General features: G+C 41.7%; 1 protein-coding gene across 10 annotated transcripts in view; it reads left to right on the top strand.

Moving 5' to 3' along the window:
* esrrga (estrogen-related receptor gamma a) overlaps positions 1 to 25,019 on the top strand; it is a 317,510-nt gene that overhangs the window by 202,028 nt on the left and 90,463 nt on the right. For 8 of the 10 annotated variants that reach the window (XM_072509199.1, XM_072509174.1, XM_072509207.1 and 5 more), the window contains one exon: positions 22,949 to 23,361. In XM_072509199.1, the coding sequence (XP_072365300.1) occupies positions 22,949 to 23,361 (413 nt within the window). Of the gene's footprint in view, positions 1 to 709; positions 915 to 22,948; positions 23,362 to 25,019 lie in introns of those variants that run through there. The other 2 variants (XM_072509165.1, XM_072509222.1) reach the window with 2 other exon arrangements.

Here is a 25,019-nt window from a genome sequence, read left to right as displayed (position 1 = left end):
TTAGGAAAACCTTGTAAGTAATGTAGCTGGCTCAATATGTAAAACCTATTAACCATTATAGTCCTTTAAATTTAAAAAAAGATAAAAATGACAAGAGAGCCCTTTAAGAGCAGCGTTCAGGATATGGTGCAGTCTGTATTTAGATTTTCATCTATTTTTACAAGATAGAATGGTGTTTGCCTTTAAAATGCTTTGGGAAAGACAGTTTAGCTATCAAAAGAGTAAAAAAATCTTCATGGGTTTTATATGGAAAGGCACAAAAAGGGGCAACTGTCAATATATATCATGAGAATTTAATTCTACTCTATAAGAATTTTATTGAGAATACTACAGGCAAAATAATTGTAATAAACCTGTGGTCAAATAAATTCTATTAGCACAGTCATTTTTTACAGTAACTTCAGCAAAGAGGCATGTGAACATTGTCCCTTTAAGATTTTTTTTGTACAGTGTTTTAAGACTATTAGAAAATTGTGCTTTAAATGCTGTACTGTATATGGTTGTGGAATTTTGCTTCCCTCCTCCCAGTTTAGAGACTTCCCGCCTACTGTACCTGCATTGCTTCCCTAAGCCAGTGTAGGAATTGTCCTGTCTGCAGTGCTTTGCTCTGAGTGGCTGCGATCCCACCAATGCGATGACTGGTGAGGTCGGGGATTGCATATGTAAAGACCTGCTTCATATTAATAAGCTACAATCGGGACTTTAAGACCTTGATTAGGAGAGTGCGAGCCTGGTCCCAGCTGGCTTTGCCTATAGGCTGTCACCAGAGAACATTTGTGTTAATTGCGCCACTCTGTCAGGGAACTTTGATTTATTGCCAGGAGTGTGGGCTCGAATAATGGTGCTGAGCGCACATGGATTTGGTAGAACTTTGTCTCCCTGAATCTTTTTCTCTCCACTACGACGAACAGTAGGTACCTTTTTTTATCCATTCTGGGCTTTTTTTGCTTTGCAGGGCTATAGGGGGTTTGCTATGTATCTGTATGTCCCTGTGTGTCTGTGCTGCTTGCTTGCATGTTTTGTGCCAGGATTACGTCCTACTCTTCAGTGCAACGGATGTTCCCTGAATTATCTCCAGATTCCCAGAAGCAGTCTACTGTTACTGCATATTTTGCTGCTATTTGTAATTTAGCCAAAGATGTGAGAAAGCCAGAGGAATGGACAAGGACTGTGTTGTCAAATGCTATATATTTCTCCTGCATCTATTTTATAGAGAGAATTTTTTAATGCTTAATTTAAGGGGATGAGTTATTTTTTTAAAAGCTTTCCTGATTTCTTGCTCTAAAAGCTAATTTGTACGATTGTTTTTTTTAATAATCTGCTTAATGTAGTTGCATCCGAATGAAATTTGTACACATGGCCTTTGTTTTTTAATTTAAAGGGGGATTTTTAACTGTGGCAGCTTTCAGCAAAAAAAAAGGACAGGGGGTGGGGGGGGGGGGGGAGAGAGATAACCTGTACCTTGATCTGTTGTTAGCTGACAACTTGTCTCAAGTTATTTCACTTTTTATTGTATCATTCATCTCTTTAAACGATCGCCCCTGTTCAAGTCAGCAACAGGCTCGGGATATGGGGAGAACGTCACAAACCTGTATGAAAATACCTTCACATCTCAAAATGCCTCGAATGCAGTTCTTTTTCCCCCCTGCTGTTCAGCTGGTTTTGCATATTTGCACAGAGCTTTAAATATTGCAAGAGGTCAGATGTTTCATTTGAAAGATGCTGAATGTTCACTGTGACAACCTTGCATATTCAGGGAGTACGGCTATTTAGTGTGTTAATTTGAATGTATTTCGCTGCACTCTTTGTTGTCAGAGCCTCCTGTGCTACAGTAATTAACCTGCAGTAAAAATAAAACCTTTGCGGCTCCTGATTTCATTCCTCACCAAAGCTTTTTTTTAACAAGTGTACATTCCCTGTCTTTGTGTTCACTAAACCTTCCAGAGCTGCAGAAGCCTACCTATAATATTTTAATTGGAAAGCCTGAGAAAAAAACAATATATTTTTGATCTGCTCAATGTGTGCCTGTGCCACTGTGGTTAAGCTCTCCAGAGGAAATAGGCGATTACACTGAAGCAGTTTGTGCTGTATTATCTCTTTTACATTCACTCGCCTTGTATTAAATTGTCATTGTCCTAAACCGGGAGAGGAATGAATTGCAGCTTTCAGTACTGTCTGGCAGTGAAATATTTACCCCCTGCGTCCCCAATCATACTTCACGTGTGTTTGATAGTGTGGCTCCGACATGAACAATCTCACTGGCTTGCTGCTCAGCTATTGCACTTTCCTTTGCTTTTCTCTCCCTGGACTTATAAGTGACAAAAAAAGTTGCCTGTCAGATTCCTAACGTTTCCTTCTCCCCCTGCCACTTTTGCGCTGAAATACCTGTTCAGCCATTAGCGAATGCCACCTCAAGTGTAAGCAAAATGTAAATTAATATGAGGCACATTAAAGGGTGGCACAGCGAGGCAGTGTTAGCTCTTTCTTGACAAAATGGCCTTTCCTTCAATGACCGCTCAAGATTTCGTGGGACGAGCAGGGTGCAACTGTTTGTTGCGGAGTCCGCTTTACTGAACCCATATGGAGTTTTGTAATTGGCTTCAGACTGTATTAGTCAGTAGAGCCTTACAGATCAGCACTGTCAGGTTTTAACATTAGTATGAATGACACCTGTCCAATCAATCATGTGGCCACAGATCCACAGATGGAATGGGTCGTGCCTGCTTCAACATGCTGCTGAATCACAGCGCAGACTTGGCTTAATTTGTATTATTGTTCTTTCTGAAAATCAAGAGGAGAGGTTCATTCCACACTTAAGGGCAGTGCTCAGACATAAAAGTGCATGTATGGGGGGGGGGGGGGGGGGAGGGGAGGGGGGTTGGAGATAGCTGGCGTAATGGCAAGTGCTATAATTGGCTTTACTGTGTTAAACTAATCCCAGCAGGTTACACAGATAAGACATTTCAGAACAAGTATATGTCCAGCTTCACTTGAGGCCCAGTGCTGGTGTTGTCCAGTTGTCCAGTCTTTGAATGCTCCAGCAGATAACCCTGACGCTGACTTTGTACCTTACTGCTGCTAAAGTTTCACCTTTCTATCTTGTCTTTTTTAGGTTATCCTGCTCGTTCATTCATTACTCTTTGTCTAACATGTAAATTACCTTGATGTATATAGAGATTTAAAAATACTTTTGCACAAGATGTTCAAACTCAAAATGTAGAAATTCTGAAAATAAATATTAACTGGCATATTTTTTATACTCATTTGAATAATTTAAGTCAAACATGCATTAAAATTTAGTTGGGTAAAGGCTCCAACAATTACTAATTTGGCTACATTCTGTTTGTAACACTTTTTTTTCTCATGATGGTGCCTCAGATAACATAGAAAGTGTAGGTTGTAATAATTGTCCTGCTCAGCTACTCGATTTGAAATGTTGATATATTTTGAATAGGCATGGGCAATCATTTCTGGAGGCAGCTTGTTACCCAGTGTGAATAAAATACCAAGTTTTACATCAGTGAAACTCAATGAATCATACTTTGGATTTCAATTCAAACAGCAGTAAGCCATGCTGTGGCATCTCAGTATTTGAATTTTATTTTTCCACTTGCGACAGTGTTGGATTATTCAACCGAGGAGACATGCGTAAAATGACTACCATTTCCCAAAGTCGATTTAGTGCAGCTATTTAATTTTCATTCAGTCTGCTTTAGGCAGGCATGCAGCCGAGAGGGTTACTTTTTCAATTTGTTGCAGTTGGCATAGGAAAAAATAATCATTTTAAGCTCTAAAAATTTTAATTTCTATATCTCCAGAAAAGTTTAAAAGCTATTCCAAATTGTTGAATCTGCTTTATTTTTAAAATAATGTTTTTAGAAATGGGGTTTGCATGCAAGTATAAGTTAGAGTAATTCAATAATGCTTCAGTTGGCTGCTGCTGCTGCTGAAACCCAGGATTGTCCCCGTGGATATTGTAATTAATATATGGACCTTTTTGTCAAGTTCTTTGTAATTCCTCAGCTCAAGCCTGGGTAGGAAGCCAGATTTTAATTTTATGTTGGACAATGTAATATTCAATTGTAGCTACATTAGACCTTTAAACAGTTCTATTTTGTTAGCACATGTGAAGGAGCGGTATCCACTGCAGTGATCCTCATTCTTTATAATCAGTATCATAAATTGCAATTTAGTGACATGTATGTGCCTCAAATTTGTCTTGACAAAATAATGTTGATATTGAGCAGCATGCCACCAAAGCGCATTGCACAAAGCATGGATAAAGGAAGGTGATAGTTAGCCCTGACAGATTGCGGGAATATTGCACCCCTGTGCCAATGGCAGCAACTTTAATCCTCGTGGAAGGCAGCGGGTCATAGGCTACTTAATTATTTATTTTCTTCCCCCTTTATTCCCTTCTGGATTGAGTACGGGGAGTTGGGTTTGGTCAGGTTGTTTTGTGTGCATGATATAGACCAGTCCCTAAAACAAAACAGTTTGGTCCAAATCTAGTCAGCAGCTGGTGTGTGCAATGCAAAAACAAGCTTGTGCCAGAGGATGTGGACAACCCAAACAGACAAAGCCAAAGCGAGAAGCGTTCTTCCGCTGGGCTTGGTTTGTTTTCTAAACAAGGAGCAAGCAGGGTGCTCGAGGAAGGTGGCTGCCTCACCATTTAAAAAGATGTCCAACAATTCATTTGTTTTAATTTTTATTAAAACCATTCAAATCAAGCTTATCACTAAAAAAAAATCAGGTTATCAAACGAATATTGACTTGAATCGAAAAGGGTTTTGGTGGCATTTTTTAAAACCGTGCTAGTCGAGCTCTTATTTAATTTGGATTGCAAATATTCTTGCACTTTGGCCTTTCTGTGAAGCAGCTTCCAAGGCATGTCAACAGGAAAGGTAGAGTGTCAGGTATCAATCTAACTTCCAAAATTCCACCAAAGCCAAATGTCAAACCATTGGGCTGGGGACGATGTTCATTATAACTCTAATCTGACGTGAATCTGGCTTTTAAAAGTTGAAAGATTTTTCTAACCTATAAACCTTAGGTTGGGCCTTTTTAATGTTATGAGAAGGTAGGTGCTCCAGCTCCTTTAAAGGTACCAGCTCCCTTAAAGGTGCTCCAGCTCCCTTAAAGGTACACACACCAGGGAGCAGAGCTTTATTATAGCATACAAAAAATGATTTGTAGTCTGCAATGTGACTTTAGTCAACTTTACTTTGTACTTTATAACAATTAATTTTAGACCCAATAGCATAACTTTAGAGATTTCATTAAAGAGGTAGAAAACACCTGATTAAGACTTGAGGACAAAGTTTTTTTAATGAACATAGTGGAAAGCAGCTTTGAGTCACCCAAGAAAAGAAAAGCAAGTCATTATAAAACATGGGTGATGTTACACCTTTCAGGTTTAGCAATTTATGGAGATATAATCGACAAATATGCTCACCATTTTGATTATTAAGAAGATAAAGAGCTGACAATTCTTGTTAGCCATGCACATCTATAGATGTCCAATTCACTGCCACATGAATCACTCCAGTTTTCCCGATGCTTGTCTTAAATCAAATAATTTCAGTGGGACTATTTATATGTAAAGCCTATACAATAAGATGAGCTATTATTTCATTTTCAAAGAAAATAGAATTATTAACGTTGCAGCCATTATTTAGCCACCTTTGACAAAATATGGACAACAATCCGAGGTATTTGGTCAACTCACACAATTTTCAAGTTGAAATGGAAGGATGCAAAGAAAGAAGCAGAATCTTCAGACGAAGCTGGATTGACGCTAATATACCTGGAAGGAAGCTAGTTGGTGCTGAAGCATCCAGCGTCAGACAGGGCTGTGTGCCATCTGTCCCACCTGCTGCATAGTTAGTCCATCTGGTTATTCAGAGTGTGCTTTGTGGGTTTTACCGGAGCAGCTTCAGTGCCAATAGGCAAGCAAGCAGAGTAAATTATTTAAGCAGCCAATGTAAACTGAAAGCTCTCACCCTAGATGCTGGGGATTGTGTTAAATGCTTGAAAGCTTCTATTTGCATATAGATTTAGATACAGTATATAGATCATTGAGGAGATTACAACCAAATTATCTTTATCTGGATCCTTACAGGACATCTTTTTTTGACTGTATTGGGCAACACCATGAATATTTCTTGATGGTGTTTTTGTTTTTTGCAGCGAAGAGGAAGTTAAAAGGATGTGATTTATTTGCAGTATAGTAGCCCTTTAACAGAGCACTAAGTGTTAGCGAATTTGCTGGAACCTCTTTAGAATGTCAAGTCTGCACATTTTATTATTCCCTGTCACCAATTTACTTGCTGGAGCACTTTTTGCAAATCTGATATGGGATTTCAAATGGAAAAGAAACAATTGGAAGACATAGAACCAAAAGAGGTGGAATAAATCAAACAAGGAGTTTAAAGACAACCACATCTATCTAGTCTATACGTCTGCATTCCACATATTTCAAAGAGAAATGGAGTTGAATGGGGTGTTTAAAACACTTGAAATTTTTCGCTAGTGGTGCAAAGGTTCATTTTGTATGTCTCAACCCAACTGTGTTCCTCTTAAAAAGAATAGATTTATTTTTAAACAATTAATTGAGTTTAAGAAAAAATAAATTCCTCATGCTAATAATAAGGTCACACACCCCTGCCACATGGCAAAATGTGCTACATCTGAACATTATAGCAAAGTTATACTTTTGTTACATTTTTTATTTTGCAGGGACAGGGCGATGTCAAAATTATTTTCCTTGATTTAATGTTGTAAAAGTTCCTGTCACAACTCAAACCCAATGTTATTTAGGAAGAATAGTTTAAAAGTAAGTCACTTTTTCAGGAAATCTAACTTGGACCAAGCATACATGGATTTTAATGTACATTGAATAGATGCCGTAACGATTCCAAATCCACAATTTCTTAACTATTTGATCCGAAATTTACTTCTTTTCGGACCTGGAATTTACCGAATGACCAAGAAATTTAACTTTCACTTTAAAACATCCACCGGGATTATGCTTCTCCTCGACCATCAAAAGTAGAAGCTGAAACTTTCCTGGAAAATTCCAGGAATAAAGTTTTCAAAGGAAACTTGAATTTTGTTTGCAAGATCCGAATTTACATCTTGAACCTAAGCCATCTTTCAGGCAGGTGCTCAGGATAATTAAAAATTGTCCAAGTTGTTCGTACCTAACAGAATGTGATATGAAATTCAGCAGTCTAATGCGATTTGCAGCACTGGAGGGTATGAGTCGAATTTCTTGGCGTAAAGTTTGATGGACCAACTGCAAATGCATTTTGCTGCAGTGCTAATACCCACGTTTAGCCACTAGAGGCTACTAGATCATTTTTATGTCACTAACTCGTGACTTAAATGGTACGGCCAGCAGCTCGTTGATAAAACAATTCAAATGATGCCCAAACGAGAAACTGGATTGGGCTGTGGCCTTGGGTTGCTCCATGGTTGCACCCCTGACTTTTTGCCCATTTTAGGCCACCGTTGAAAATGCCTCACCATTCCCACTGATAGTTTGGCATAACAAAGTTGGCATCTTTTAAAATACTGAGTGGTGAACCGTATGCTATTGTAAATCAATCTGGTAAATTTGTGTGTCGCCAGCTTAGTCGACCCACATTAGCTCCTTTTAATTAATATGGCAACTTATTTTTGCAATACTTTCACTCAATCCTCACCACAGGACAGATATTTTGTGGGCCACATTTCCAAAGGGCCAACATCCTGCATGCAGAACCTTGTTGAAATGGTTCAAGTGTGATCCTTGGACAGTGAATGCTGGAGGGCTATTCAACGACAGGAGGCGTCACAATGAAGCAATATCGAATACACACCTAGCTCCTTGAATGAGTTACCGAATTGCAAGGGGAAGTGGGTCCCCTGCTTGACTCGTGTTAATATTCACCATTTTAACCTTGGCATAATGCAGCCAATTGTATTATCACAGCTGCTGTCCCACCAGAGGGGCAGAACCTCTTTAAACCTTCAGACAACGAGCGCAAGTAGTTTAGGAAATAACCAAGCGTTAGCTAAAAATTGCGATGCAGTGTATGCTGCTGTGTGCAGATTTCCTAATCAGAAATCACTAAAGTTCTGAACAGAGTTTTGAATATTCATGCTTGGGTTGAAATGAAGAGTATTGCTTGTAAAGCAGTTCTCTGTGTGAGCTGATCAAATAAAAATAACATTAGTTTAAGTGATAGGTTCAAACATTCCTCAAGAACAATCTGCAACATAGCTGTTTTAAGATGGTCACTGCGCGTTATACGACTGGGCATGCAGTGTAATGTATCTTAGGAGTGCAGTTCCCATTTCAGCCGGTGAATAGAAATTGAAAATGCTCTCAAGTACACTGGAGGACCATCAGCATCTGAAGGGGAAAACATACATTCATGTTTCTCCAATTGAAGTTACCTTTTCTCTTTTGATACCGGCCAAAGCTGCTATTAGCTTGCAGCATTTTCCATTTTTATTTTGTACTGCCACCATTTCTGGTTTTAATTTTTTACTTTTTATAGCCAACAGTTGCCAGCAGTACATGAAAGGGAATATTTTCACCTTTGGCCCTGAGGAAGGAAATTGATTCCCTTTTTCTGTACATTAGATCGGAATCTCAGTTGGTTTTCATGGTATGGGAATAACATCAGCTCATGCTCTACGAAGGGTTATGGTGCCTTATTGCTGTGCGGACCAGCTGCGAACGGAGCAGTACTTGATTGGCTTCTCCTTTAGGTTTGTTTGTGTCAAAGCTATTAAGATCAATTCAGATGCAAAGCCCCACTATGGTCGGTACAGCATTCTACATATTTTGTGACACCAGGTATTACTAACTGCAGGTCCAATGTACTGCAATTCCTTACATGTTCCGCTATCCACACCTAGCTCCTTCAATCCTGAAGTGCATTATTATAGTCCCTGGTCAGAAGAAAAGTCCATCTGTTTTGGAAAAAATAGGAAGACGTTAGGCTTTTACTGATAGATGGGTTAAATCAACTGATTTCCCTCCAGAGGTGATATTTTATTTATATGATAAAATGCTTGGAAAGTGATTAATTTGTCAAGGGAATGTCTTGTTACTGTAAATTTACTGAAACTGTAATAAGTGTATTGCTGCTACACAGATGGGGAACAAAGAGGCAATAACTAATGAAGAGATGGAGATTCATAAAATGTCTTATCACACGTAATTTAATTTAAAAAAATACTTTTTGCTTTTAATTCAGATAAGCATAGAATTAGGTATTAGCATTTTTAGCAAGGCCTCTAAAATATAGCAGTGGCTGACTGTTTTATCAAGTAGATTAAGTTAAATCTACTGTCATTTGTAAAAGCTTCATTTAGCCACAAAAGAGGAGGATTGGTCATGCAAAATTGCTTCTAACCTTTTGTGTTGTACATCTGTCTACAATCAGTGAGGATGGTGCTATTGCATACATGGGTTAAGCAGCAAATGCATTGAATTTTTGTCAAAAAGTTAGTGGGTCAGAAATTGTACTGTTTGTGCCTGATATTTGTTAGTTCCTGATATTTGGGTGTTCTGAGTGCTCGTAGAACCTTAAAATGGGTCTGCGGCACATGTGCAAGCATAACTTGAGGGGCAAACAGCATAATGTTGAGGGCATTAGAGTGCACACAGTGAACATCGGCCAGAAGTATGTATGACAGTGATCATGACAGTGCGTAGAGTGCAATGTTGATTTGATGCCAATGCTGCCATTTTGGAGCTCAAAACCACAACCAATAGCTCTTATGCCCGTAAATTTGAACATGCGTTCTGCATCAGGAAGGATTGCTATTTAAAGTGATTGACAAGTACTCACAGGTTAGTTGCTGGTTGATTTCTTCTGTTGCTGCCATAAGTATTTGGTGCTTCCTACAGTTGTTACAAGTTGCAAAAGCCAACATGAGGTGGTTGATTATGTGCAGATGTTAGCCTTTTCTAACTTAAAAGACATATGCACAAATGAGTTTCTCCCAGACGTTGGTGCATTAGTGGTTATTTCCCTAGGAATAAAGCACAACTTGTAGGAAGAACAAGAGTCACACAGAGCAGGACATGCTGCTGGAAGAGGGAGGAGAAGGAGAAGGCTATATCGTCCGGGGTGTTCAGGGAACAATTATTTTACTTCAACCTCGGCAAGAAACAATGGGCAAGATTCAGCGACCTTGCCGCACCTGATTCGCAATGCTCGAAAGGTCGCACGAGCTTCACCAAAATCTCATGAGGCGTTGTGATCTGGCTCTCACTCTCGCTGGCCGAGATCCAGGCACGTATATTTAAATGAGCCATTAGGCTCATTAAAATATGTATTTGCAGGATTCACCCCAGCCCGGAATTCACCGGCCTCCCCAGCGAGGCCTCAACCAGGCTCTGTTTTGTACTGGTTCTCGAAGATGTGCTGGCACCTGGAGGGGGTCTCATTTGGGAGAAGAGGCCGCCGGGGGATTGGGCACTGGCAGGGTGATGTTGTGGCACTCCCCCTGGCACCTGGACACCTCAGCACTGCCAGGCTGGCGGTGCCAAGGTGCCCCGGTGCTAGGTTGCCCATGTCAGGGGTCGAACCAGGGGATCACCTTGCCCACAAGAGGTGGGGTGAGAGGAAGCTTGAGGACCCCAAAAGAGATAGATTGGGTAAAATGGGGAGGGTCTGGAAGCTCGGTGTAGTCTTCTGCGAGTTTCGTCAGTGCAGGAAATTACTTAAAGAGTGTGCCTCAACGAGGAATTCCTCACCAAGGCTAAACGAACCCCGGCAAAGTGCCGTTGAGTAGCGGGATCTTTCTCGGCGCAGCAGGCACTGAGAAACAATCCGCTAAAAGTGCTGGTCATCAGCCTTTAACTCAAGTTCGCTGAGTGGTGCCCAATGTGTGAAATGTCTGTGCTCATGGAAATCTGGCACCTACCCCCTGCCACCTGCAGTGACAAGGATATTCGCATTGAAAGATTTGCCGCAGTCCCCCTCTCCCCAGAACAATCCCATGACTGACCCCCAACCCCATCCGCTCAAACTTACTTATACTCTGGGGCCAAAGGTCTAGGCCTACTGCAGTACCAGCAGTGGCCACTGCACCTGCTGCTGCTGCTGCTGCAGGGACTGAAGAGCAGACAACTGTCCGATTGGCAAGCAGCTTTTAGGGAGTGGGAGCCCATCCCTCAATGGAGCGGAAGCCCTGACTACAGGCAATTAATTGCCTGAGGGTCACTTTTCTGGGATTCCATGATCGGCTGAGGCGACGTTCCCCCCGACTTCCCAGTCAGTAGATGGGACAACTGCCATCCTGTAAAATCCTGGCCTATTGGCTGGTGCTGGAATTTCAAACTGAATGGCTGCACATGGCAATTCAAGCTGAACTTGTTTTTCTCTCTCTTTCATCAAGTGGTCAATCTTATTCAGTTATTTCTGTGTGGAATGAATGACTAAATATAAAACCCAAATTCATAATTATTGGAAGTGGACCACATGGATGGAACCCTTGCCATTTTGTACTGGTACGAAAGCTACTCTCCTACTGGCACACACAACTATACAAACACATATATTTAAAAAGTAGTTTCTTTCACTGTTGTCCACTCGGAAGATAGGTTATGAGAGCATTTGTTTTAATTGTTGGCTTGTACTTAGCATAACTATTGTGCATGTGTGCTTCATCTTGACCAACATTTGGCAACATAGTGACGGAGGTTCGAAGAGCCCCATTAAGAATTTACACTTTCAGCAGGTACACTTGATTGAGATAAGCATGAGAAGTGTACCTTCTGAAACTGAATTAGATGGCAAGATTCTTCAAAGTAAACTGGGCAGCACGGTGGTGTAGTGGTTAGCACTGCTGCCTCACGGCATCGAGGACACGGGTTCGATCTCGTCCCCGGGTCACTGTCTGTGTGGGGTTTGCACATTCTCTCCGTGTCTGCGTGGGTCTCACCCCCACAACCCAAAGATGTGCGGGGTAGGTGAATTGGCCACGCTAAATTGCCCCTTAATCGGAAAAAAAGAATTGGGTACTCTAAATTTATTTTAAAATAAGTTAAGTAAAGTATGGCAACAGCTTGCAATGACAAACGTGGTAGGATATAATTGGAAAGAGGAAGCCATTACACGTAGCCGCAAAGACAGAGTCAATTCTAATTTTGTACCAAAACTCAAGATTTGCACATTGCTTCTGTGCACCAATGGAGCTTAGCTCATATTTTTAGCACTAGGACTGGACTGAATTACAGGATGTAATCTAATACCAACATGCTTGAGCATCATCAGAATTAATGGGCGTGATCCAACGGAAATGTTTCTGGGCGTGATCTACCTGAAGGGGACATAATCCCGTAGCGCGAGATTAGCCGAGTGTTTCCCATTGCTTGGAGCGCCGAACAACACCCTGCTATCTGGCGCCCATCTGGGTAGATCAAGGCCTCAGATGGGAACTCCCCGACAAGGCCGCACTTAGCCCTGTTTTCTGCACTGAGGAGCTCCGCTTGCCGGAACTCTTCAATTCACTGTAAGTGGGTCCTTGGCACCCCCACACCAGGCACCCTCACCCGATCACTACCATGGAAAAAATGCCAGCTTGGCATCTTGGCAGTACCAGCCTGACACCCTGGCAGTGCCCCTGCCAGTGCCACTTGGATACCCTGGCAGTGCCAGTTGGCACCAAAGTGGCACTGCCAGGTTAGGAGGCTGGCACTGCCAGGGTGCCCGGTGGTACCAGTAGTGCTAGGGTATCACCCTGCCCAGAGGGCATGCATCTGAGGACACCAATCCCCTGGGAGACCCCCACGAGTGCCGTTCCTTCTGTCCTCATTTGTGGAGACCAGTACTGAACGGCGATCGCCCGAGGTCCCCAAAGTGAAGGTGATAGATTCCAATATTCCAATGCCTTGGTTACCTCAGGGAACTGCATATCAGAGTGAGACTCACTGTCTTGCTCTAATATGCAGACTTGCCAAAAAACTATCAGCCCATAATGGGCGGGCTTCACATCTGGGGCGTCATTGTCCGACCCCCCTGCCGGGTCGGAGAATGGCCGTTGGCCGCCGTGAATCCCGCCCCCGCCGAAGTCTCCGGTACCGGAGATTGGGCGGGGGCGGGAATCGGGCCGTGCCGGTTGGCGGGACCCCCCACTCAATTCTCCGGCCTGGATGGGCCGAAGTCCCGCCCAGAAATTGCCTGTCCCGCCGGCGTAAATTAAACCTGGTATTTACCGGCGGGACCAGGCGGCGTGGGCGGGCTCCGGGGTCCTGGGGGGGGCGCGGGGCGAACTTGCCCGCGATCGGGGCCCACCGATCCACGGGCGGGCCTGTGCCGTGGGGGCACTCTTTCCCTTCCGCCACGGTCTCCACCATGGCGGAGGCGGAAGTGACTCTCCCCACTGCGCATGCGCGGGAAACTTTCAGCGGCCGCTAACGCTCCCGCGCATGTGCCGGGAAACTGTCAGCGGCCGCTGACGCTCCCGCGCATGAGCCGCATTTCCGCGCCAGCTGGCGGGGCAACAAACGCCATTTCCGCCAGCTGGCGGGGCGGAAATCCCTCCGGCGCCGGCCTAGCCCCTCAATGTTGGGGCTCGGCCCCCAAAGATGCGGAGCATTCCGCACCTTTGGGCCGGCGCGATGCCCGTCTGATTGGCGCCGTTTTTGGCGCCAGTCGGCGGACATCGCGCCGTTGGGGGAGAATTTCGCCCCTGATACGATCTCGCGAGGCGTGGCAAGCCGGGTAGATCCCGGAAGCGGAGTCTCACTTCATTTGCCGGCCACATTGAGCCACAGCGTGCTCCTTCTTGGGCACAGCATGGCTGGTAGATCGCGGCCATTGACACTTTTCTGGGCAAAGTTGCTCACCGGCTCAGGCCACATTTTCATCACTGGGGAGCTGAACTCGCTGGCCTGACCGGCTCCTCAGAGATCAGGGCACCATTTTGAAAGGGTGCCCTGATCTCGAAGTGAGCTTAAGGGTCCCCCACACCCTAATCCATATGCAATATAACCCCCCCTACAGATGGCCATTACCCCCCTAAGCGAGGACACCTCACTATGGGGTCCCTGAGGGGCCCACTCTTCAGGAGGCTGATGCCCCCTTACAGGCACTCCCCATCCAGGACCCCCACCTTTTACCCTCCCTAAAGGCGTGTGCTTACTCGCCCTGCACCCTCCCACCCTTCATTAACACCCCCCCCCCTCCTCCTTTCATGGGCACCATCTTGGATGATCCAAGTTTTGAGACATTTTGTCAGTTTGTTTTCAGCCAGTACCTTTATAACTCTAATATTTTAATATTTGTCACCCATGAGAATATGTGCTGCAATGAATGATGCATTAAGATATTCACTTTTATGGAATTACCAAACAAATTCTGTGAGCAAAGATCCTTGTATATTAAACTAGCTCATCTTATTTGTTGATCAAAAAATTAAGTAGTCCCAGTCTTGCCTGTGATGTAAGGAGGAAGGTATTTCTTTCAGTGATTTGTCACTTATATAAGATAGGAAGTTAGAGTACCAATGCCAATTCAGGGGCTCAATTAGCATTGTACTGAAACTGATGCAAAAATTATATAAAATCAGGACTAGTGCTAAAGGCTGTGCATATTGTATTTGATGTATATCTGTGCATTATGTATTTTCATCATGGCTTACAGTGAAATACTGTTGCAGAATGTATATTATGAATTACTCAGAGTTGAACTGATTCATGTTGTAAGTAATGCAATGGTTCTGCCACTTATAGGAATGAGATTTTAGATCTTTTGTGGTAGAATTTAAATAGCTCTATGTAGAAATCTTCTCAACACGACTCACTGAGTTAGTATTTGAGCACTGCGTTTTTTAAAGTAAATAAACAATAACTCAAATTTGCTTTTGAGGCATTTGTTCTAGCAGATGGCCTTCTTCAGATTTAAGATGCTTTACAGATGGGAGTCCCAGCAGCCTGCCCTGCCACAGCTACCTCTGTAGGTTGATAGATGGGTATAAATCTCAACAATCCTTTCTTGACAACCAATTTATAGAATCTGATCTGGTTAAAGACATGTCTTTCATACTCGAGCCACAGGAAATAGGCTTTTTTTTTACAGTCTTGTTATATCCTATCCATTTCCCGTCCTAATGAAATAGGCTTTAATTACACGTTCGTTTTTAGTTCCATGCCTCTGTGACCCCTTTAAATGTACATGTGTGAGAAGATCCCAGTATTTCCTCCCTTCCCCCCCCCCCTCTCCCCCCACACACACCCCAACATGAATACATTAGGAGCCCTGATGGTTCTTAGTCTGACTGACATCTTTATTACTAAATCCAAGTGTATAAAATCACCTTGTCACAGTGTCATCATAAAAAAAACCGAAGGTGGTTACCATGGAGTATCTGAAACGGGACCTGGGACAATCAGTGTATAAAGTCGGTTTCTTAATGGCAGTAAAATCAAATGTGCCAACAACTCCACAACTCCCCGCTGCTAGCTGACAGCATGGTGCAAGATGCTAGGGCTAAACATTCAGTTAAACAGTGATTGTGATGAAATGCCACTCCATGCTTAGCACAAAAACCGAACAGGTGGAGATCCTGCCGTTTTTTTGATGTTGCAGGCTGCAGGATTATGACAGTGAAACACAACCTGTGCATTTTATTTCTGAGGTAGGTGGAAGTGTGAGCGAAACTCTCCAGCAGACTGCAGAAGGTTGTGTGCACATTTAATAAAATCTACTGCGCAATTGGGAAAACATTTTTTTCAAAAGTTTGAGAGGAAAGATATATTTGAATTGAACGGGAATGGGGAGATGTTTTTATTCGGGACTATTTGCCCAAATGCCATTGATTGCCAGCAATCTGTGTTTGATAAGTAAACTGGATATAAGGGACAATTTCACTTTTATTAGTGTATCCCTTTAAATAGATTTCAAGTCTGTGGCAACACCTATGTTTTTACAGCTTTAAGCTGGAGTCAATAGTAGAGGTTAAAGTATCATTACCAATGCAAAGGCACATTTTCCTGTCTTTGTTTGCTGACATGGATATGAAGATTAATTGCTATGTTCCTAAATAAGCCTGGTGTCATGGCAGGATCGTCTTTGAAAATGCTACTGTTGAGCATTGCTCTTGCAGCCTGCCTTCTCATAAAAGTAATCTCTCCTTTTCTTTGCATTTAGTTGCTTATCATCCTCACTCTTCCTTCCCTCATTATAATCCGGGCACTCTTCAGGTTCAAGTTTGCTCTTTCCCGATTGACCAGGCCCCCTCTTCTACTTTGTTCAACTTTTGTTGCACCACGACCAGGAAAGTGTTCCAAAACTGGAAAACATGCAAAGCAACCAAGCTGCTTCTGATTTTCACTGGCGCAAGTGATCGTAGTAAATCTGGATAGTAGGTAGCTGCTTTTAAGCATCGCTGGCCCTGATGAGCTGTGGTCACAAACCTATAAGGGTACAGGCATATGGAGCAATTTCATTGGTAAATGATATCGTTGAAAGCTGTTTTTATTCACATTTAATCACGTGCTTGCAGAACGAAAGGGCAAGTCTTTAAACAGTTATTTTCTGCACGTAGGTCCTTCGTTGAAACAATTTGAAAAACAATATGGGTAGGTTAGATTTATTTTATCTGGCCCCCCTTTACACAATGCTGTGATTCTGAAACTATTCCCGACAGTTAAAATTCTATTTTCGGCAAATTTACAAAAAGGAAAATTAAAACTGAGAGATTATTGCTGTATTAAAGGGAATAAAGTGGTAAATTAATGCACAGAAAAAGTAAACTTATAACATAATAATAATATAACATTCCCTAATAGAAATCCTGATTTAAAAAAAAATACACATTGCAATCTTGACCTGCCCCTCCACTGTTTTTGTTTAAATAAGAAGCAAAATGAAGTTACATTTATAAAAATGGATACACTTCTAATTTATGTAATTGAGCATGACTATCCCTCTGCAAACTGGCAGGTACAATAGATGAAGGCTTGTGAACTTTGCAGGTCGACCACTTGATATCTTTCCATCAACAGTAGGATGTTGCATAATTGAGGTACAACAAAAATTGAATAGGACAAATAGTTAGTGGGCAGGGAAAGGAGATACATCTGCCAGGATTCATAATGTTCTATAAACAATGGGATTTTACAGCGGTAAAACACTTAATTGAATCAGATTGGTTATATTTGTTCTTGGTGGTATGTTTAAATTTGTTATTCATTTTAGTTTGCTGAATTAAAGTTAGTGCTGTTGTATCGCAAGCTCTATACACATTAACATGGATAATATTTGTTGTCTCACTGGACTGTTTAATTAGAAGTGAAATTAACATCATGATAGGAGTTTGGATCCAACATTGAGATACATTTTAAGAGTTGTTCTTCTCTGGCATGTTGCATGGTTTGACAACAAGTATATACAGACTGGTTTTGAGGACTAATGTCAGGGCAAACTATTTGCATAAAGATTTTGGGCGGATTTACTGGCTGTTCAAGCCAGTGGGAAATTTAGGTCCCACCCCGGCGCGCGGGTTTCCCGGCGACGAGGGGTGCTGGTCACTGGAAAATCCTGTAGACAATGACGGGATTGGTAGATCCCGCAGGCAGGCCGCCTCCGCCGCCAAAAAACACATGGCGGGGTGGCTGGTAAATCCCGCCCTTTAACTTTGAACAATATTTGGTAAGAAATAAAAATTTAACTGGAGATTAAAGTAGATTGAAGAAAGATGATTGTTGCCACAAAATTACATCCATTCCCAATGTACAGAATCTCACCTGGCACAGATTATATATATTTGCCTTGTCCTTTATGCAAGATTCTTTCAGTCTGCGCTTGACCCTTTTTAATTTATCCCTTTCAGACAATATGTTCACCTCCATTGTAGAAAATGTAGTTTGCTTCATTGTTGTATTTCAACAGCCACTTTCTTGCCAGGAGAGTAAAGGACTGCAGTACGCTATTAAGAGGATTGCGTGACATTATGTCAAATTCTGCTGAGTAGTTGCAGTGTGAAGCTCCTAGTTTACCTCTTAACTCTTCTCGCTGTAATATCTGTACTTTGTCACTTTTAACTCTCTGAATTCCAACAGATCCTTTGTACCCTCGCAATCATGTTCATTAGTAGAACAATCTATTTTCTGCCACTCATTGTCCAAATTCACAATGCATGTTTTTAAAGATTATGCATACAATTTAAAAAGGACGTCAATATATATCTAGAACAACACACTCCATTTTGATCCCCATTCTGGCCATCTGAGACTCATCGATGCTCTGGATTTTAATCCTGACCTATAGAAATCTCAGATACAGCTGTAAAATGCTGTTGTCGCCAGAATAAAGTGTTCTCCCCTCACACTATGCCTTAATGCAATGATGATATGTTTGCTCCGACAGTTGACAAGCCATTGTATCATTTAGATTCCATAATGACACCTTGTCACACTGAAATGGTCATGTTTTCCCAAATCATACATTACAGTGTTGATTTCTGACATACTGTATCATCTGGATGTGCTTTTACCTCCCCACCCCCCCGTCCAAGCTGAATGCAGTTTGGTGCCATTTTCCTATTGACTGATCCATATTTTGGCACCTTGTGTAGAGAGTACAATTAGTTCAAGCAGAAAAGTGAATTACAGTGCGTTCTTCAAAGCAGAAATGTTAACATTGTAGCTGGATTCTTTCACGGGAGTACAAAAGAATTACAGTGATTACTTTCAGGACCGCTAATCTAAATTCAGAGAAGGTTGCTCCCTCAGTTTGCAGTCTTTTCAGAGCAGAGAAAAAAAAATTGCATTTGAATGAGGTGGAAAAGGAAATTGATTCATAAGAATGTCTTCAAATAATATTCAGTTCAGATAAAAATAACTTTCTAGATGTAAGTTGCTGCATGCCCAAAGCCTGATGATTCTCAGAAGAAAAGCAGTGCTTTGCCAAATTTATTGTAAACATCACTATTTGAAAATATTTTATGCCAATAATGTATATATTTTTTAATTAAAAGTATTGCGTTAAAGCTGATTACTATCCTGATTCCTGGGAGGATCGGTTAGGAAACCACATGATTTTAAAAAGGTGTATTATTCTCTCGGATTTGTGGTTTACTAGTAGGACATTTCTAACTGCAAAGTCATGCTTACATTTTTATGTGTTGAAAAATCAAAAGTAGAGGAAGCCATGTTAATTTTCACAATAGAAATTATATCGATCGGTTTGGAAATACGCTCTTAAATATGTGTAATGTGCCGCATTGTTTGTCAGGCATTGTTTGCACGCAGACATTTTTTGATTTGTAAACGTAAACATTTTCTAACTGTTTTAACAGAATTTAATAGACTATTTAGACCATCGGTTTATAAGGCAGAGTGGCCATATTTTGATGACCACAATGACTTGGCGTTATAAGGATTTGATAAAAGAAAAAAGGGGGAACTTTTTCTTTCATTTGTCTGCTTCATTATGGATGACTTGCTGCCTTGGAAGGCATCATGGTTGGTGTCACAGGGTTCTGCGTGACCATAGGAGGTCACTGAAGTGCGATGAGCTGAGTGATGCCATTTTCTCTTCTTCGTGGCCCAACAAAGAAGTAACAAAACCCACTCAACTGAGGCAAGAATATTCAAGTCCAAGCATTGGCCATCACTTCAGTTAATGACTTACAGGTCAAAAGGGAAAATGCTGTGTTAGTTGAGCTTGTAGATTAACCTCCAAACATAAAGTTTATCAATAAACTCTTATAGTCACAATTTTTTGTTTTTATTGCTCCAAAATCGATCAAGCCTCTTACAGAACCTGCATGCTGCATGCAGCATATATGTTAAAACCTTTAGAATCAGGGCAGCACAGTGGTTAGCACTGCTGCCTCACAGTGCCGGGGACCTGGGTTCAATTCAGGCCTTGGGTCACTGTCTGTCTGTGGAGTTTGCATGTTGCCCCCGTGTCTGCGTGGGTTTCTGCTGGATGCACCGGTTTCCTCCCACAGTCCAAAGATGTATGGGTTAGGTGGATTTGCCATGCTAAATTGCCCCTCAGTGTCCAGGAATGTGTAGGTTAGGTTATGGGGATAGGGTGGGGTGGACGGGGGAGTGGACTTGGGTAGAGTGCTCTTTAGCAGACTAGATGGATCGAATGACCCTGCTGCACTGTAGGGATTCTAATCTTTCTAGTTGTCATAAAACTTAATGGAAAATCTGGTAGCAGTAGATAATGACAGGGATTCTCCGATCTTGGTTCGCACTGCCATGCGCATCCAGCGATAATGGAGAATTTGGCGTTCAGTCAAAATTCCATCCACTGCAGCAGGATCGGAGAATCCGCCGGCATGAATGGATTGAGAATTCCAGCCAATGTATTATTTCTACTCATCAATGAAGTATACATGTAACCAACAAGGGACATAGATTTTCTTTAATCTTGTCAGTGGAGGTGAATTTCAGCCCATGATCACCCTCAGAGAGAAGGGCGATGCAGGTGGAAAATCCGGAGAGAATGGGGAAACCCAATTCTCTCTGGAGAGGTTTCCAATTTTCCCTGCCCCTCGCTGGCGACGTCATGAGGTTCACCCCCACAAAGGACAGGAACCTCATTTAAATGGATTTTAATAACTTTCAATATTATTAATGGGTCTCCCCACCACATGATCCCTCTCACTAAATATTCATACCTCGCCAATGCGGCGTCACATTGGCTACATTTTCAATGGGTGTGGTAAAATGGGAAACAGTCAAGGGAATCCCTTCTAGGGCGCAAAGGTAGTTTTACCCTGTGGAGGGAGGAGAAGGGCAATGTGCCCTGGAACTGACCCTGGCACTGCCCTGCCAGGTGACAGGCAGTTCCATTGCAGGACTTTGTGGGAGCCCCATAGTGGGGGTTTCTATTGATGGGTGGTGGCGTAGGGTGAGCGGGCTGTAGGTAGAGGGAGCTTACAGGCACGGAAGAGCGCAGGCATGAGGAGTGGGAACACCAGCAATGCTCCCGTGGTGGTGGTGTGGGGATGATTGTCCGGGGTCGGGTAGAGCCCCCGGGAGCCCACGATGATTGTCCAGAGTTTGGGGTTCCCCAATGATTGTCCGAGGTAGAAGGAGCCTCCGATACCTCCGTGGTGGAGCCTGGAGGCTGTTCAGCTTCACTTCTGATCAGGATGCCCTTCAAAGATGATGCCTCGAAGCCCAATCGTATCAGAGTGACGGCGTACACCCTGCCTACTCTTTTTTTTTGTTTAAAAGAGGCTACAGATCTGGAGAGAAAACTGGTCTGTGCACAGGAGAGCTACATGCCAATTTTCAGTCTGAGCCTGACACTTTGCCAAATTCTGGTAAGATTCCGCTATATTCCAAAATATTGCTTTGAAACCTTCTGGAAATGTATCCAACATAGTTGGAGACAGAATGTTACCTGGACGTAGATACATTCTCGTGGCAAGAATACACACGCAGGGCAAACTCAGACAACAAAGAAAATAATTGGTAGCACCAATACTTCTACCTTGCTATTACTTAACAGCAGGCAGTTAACTCACAGTAAAATGGATGTAAGCTTGGAATCCACTAATCATTTTTGATTAGAATGTGTCCCATCATATACCTTGCAATTAGTTAATTGCATTGGATCATTTAATTCTAGGATTGTAAAAATGTTTTTGAATTTGTCTTCAATAGGTTATCACTTGTCTTTTTCAACCTAATAATTGTTATAGATTTCTCTTTATTCATGTAAAAAAGGGGTGTTAAATTGCCAAGCGGCTCTGCCTGTTCTGCTCTGGTGTGGATTCAGAGGGACATTCTTTACCAGACTGCATGAGTCAAGGACCTTGCCTGCAACAAATTTTCCATGCAGCCACTGCTGTTAATGAGAGCAGTAATTAATTGATATCTCTCCCATCCCTTGACTACCACTCGGGGCAAAGTGTGGGGATTAAATTTTTCCCAAGTCAACATTAGAGAGAGCTGCATGTGCATTGACTTACAACAGCTCTGTGAATTCCTCTAATTTAGAGTACTTACTCTTCCACTTATTACATTGTAATTACTGCTCTCCAATACATTATGTTCACAGACTTCAGTTGGAAATTATTGGTGCACTCTCCCACTCTCCCCTTGAAATTCCATGGCACTATTAATGTGGGATTGGAACATGCAGAACTATCTATAAATTCAGTTGTCAGGTGCTGGTTTTTACTCTGGTCTGCAGTTGAATTTAAAATTAGAGGCACTAAAATTCACATTAGCAGCAAGAGCAATGGAATTCTAAAAACTATATTTAACAAAGAAAACCTTTTCTGTCAGAAAAAAGCTATTTGGGAGGTTATGATCTTATCCTTTTGTGGGTGAAGAATTGACTTCATTCCATTTTGTGCTGTCAATGCAAAATTTGATGTCACTCTGCACTGAGCACAGAGATTTGGTTGTGTTTTTCAAATGGGGGTTAATTTGTGTCAATTGAAAAATTATTAAATCAATCTTTGGGGATTTTTGTCATTGTACTTTTTTTGTTACAAGTTTCCCATTAGCATTTTGAGTCAACTAGCATTTAAATTTCAAAGTGTTAGCCACAGTAATTGCTTCAAGCCGAGCCGTGCCTATTTTGCCCAGCATATCTGTACTTTTAAAATCTTGTCAGTCTTTTTAGCAATAAGGTAAGAGCACATTATATTCAGGTAATACCTGTTGGGCAATGACTGTTCAAACCTGTTCCCAAGGTAGAATTTGAATGAGAGAAATTATTCTGGGGGAGAGAAACGGTTTTGAGGATGATTTCTTTCCTTTTCCTCACCTCCTCTTCCCCCACCCCCACCTGTAAGTTTTGTTTACCACCTGTCTTCGGCTTTGATAAACCTCTGTCATGCCCTTATGCTGATTATGTTCATGTAGAACAACTTGTATTGACTAACGAATGAATGATGCCTGGTCCCTTGCCTATCAGAAAGCCCCTAAAGAATGTTGTTTTTAATTCAATGCTTTTCACAGGCTTCTCTGCAGAATGTCAGCCAAGGATCGACACATTGATTCGAGCTGCTCATCATACATTAAGACAGAGCCGTCCAGCCCTGCCTCGCTGACAGATAGTATCAATCACCACAGTCCAGGTGGCTCGTCGGACGCCAGTGGGAGCTACAGCTCCACTATGAATGGACACCAGAATGGCTTGGACTCTCCCCCACTCTACACAACGACCAGCTTGGGCAGCAACGGCAACTCCCGCAAACGGTACGACGACTGTTCGAGCACTATAGCCGAAGACTCGCAGACCAAGTGCGAGTACATGTTGAACTCCATGCCCAAAAGATTGTGTTTGGTCTGCGGTGACATAGCGTCAGGATATCATTATGGTGTTGCTTCCTGTGAGGCCTGCAAAGCATTCTTCAAGCGCACTATTCAAGGTAATACCTCTTTGCTATTCTGCCAGATATTCTTACAAAGTTTTTGCCTTTAAGATAAAAAAAATACTCTATCAGTGCGCACAGTAGATAAGGGCCCCGCTGTGTATTCTTTAGTTTCAATACTCATGAAACAACGTTGCTTTATTAAGTTTCTAATTGGTTAACTGATGACCACAAATTAGATGTAGCAATCAGATGACAAAACGACAGATTGTTCAGTAAGGTATTGAAAGAGCACGCACCTTTTAAAAAAAAATTTTAAAAATCAAATCTAGTTTCAAATGTTTTTTGATGTAGAGAGGCCAGCTATTGCGAACAGCAAACAATGTCAAACTGGATATTTCCTCAGGAATGCCAAAGATCTTTATCCTCTATTCTTCTTTATAGTAATTTCCACTAATTTTAGCAGCAACCAGCTGAATGTTTTCAATTGGATTCACGCAGGAAGAAAAACAACTTAAATTCTTGAAAAAATGCTTTATCCAGTCACTGCCTCCCTGTATTTCGGGAAAAAATCAAAGATGTTTTTAAAGATAGATATTGACTGGACCTTCTGCATTGGCATTGTTCGTTAACCACTGTTTGCCCAAAAGGTACAGTTATTTAAATTACAACTAAAATTCGACCAACGTTTTATAGTTCTTAAAAAGCATACTTTTCTCCCCTTTCATTTAAATACTCGTTTCCGCTAACTCAAGTGTCTAACGCTCATTTCAGGTGAATAAATATTGAAATTACACTAAATATCCTCCTTTTGTGGCAGAATGTGGGCATTTTTTTCTATTATTCACGATGAGAATCAGCAGTTAATGGTGTGTACAGTAATTAATGACTAGTTAATGATGCATATGGTAATTAATGAAGGTAATGGGAGATTGAAACTTGAAAATAATTTTTGAAAGAATACTTTTTTGAACAATCTTTTGCACAGGTAAGTGTCACTATTAGTAATTACCTGCTCAGTTTATGCCTTTATTTGTATGACTTCTGTGCAAGTTGTTCGTTTAAATTACAATGCGAACTAGACCATAGTTTTGAATAGTTTGTGTATAGCTTGCATCATCTATAGAATGCCAGTTCAATTGTAGTCGAGACGTATAATTATTGTGACTTCTGAAGTTGTGATTTCTTATCTAAATGTATGGTTAAACTGAAGAGGACAGGAATTTTCTATCCTTGCACGTAATTCGAAGCTTCACTGAGACCTTGCGGTGCAAGTGGTGGCATAATACATAACACAAAAGCCATTTCAACAAAGCTCCTGCTCTCCAGTAATACCTGAATCCATTAGATTACTGCATTTGTGGTAGTGCATCACCATTTAATTTCTCAGAGTATCTGCAGGTAATTAGATTATAATGGAATCAGCATTTGGTCAGTAATTTTGTTTGTTGCTCAGCAGTTCCTATCTCCTAACGCATCAGTGACTACTGTGCTCAATGATACTGGCCTGTTGGATGCACAATCATTGCCCCATATGGTACATTATGCAGACCAGTCGCTGTTTCCATTTATGTGGCTATCTAGACCCTTTTACAGCAACTTACAGATTGCATCTAGCCATAAATGTATCCATAAATGGACCCCAGTAGGTTTTCTTAATTTTTAATATCCTCAATTAGGCAAATATAGATGAGAGCGAGCATTTTATTCTAAAA

Source organism: Scyliorhinus torazame, chromosome 1, assembly GCF_047496885.1.
Source record: "Scyliorhinus torazame isolate Kashiwa2021f chromosome 1, sScyTor2.1, whole genome shotgun sequence".
Classification (NCBI taxonomy): domain Eukaryota; kingdom Metazoa; phylum Chordata; class Chondrichthyes; order Carcharhiniformes; family Scyliorhinidae; genus Scyliorhinus; species Scyliorhinus torazame.
This window is presented reverse-complemented; position numbering and strand designations above follow the sequence as displayed.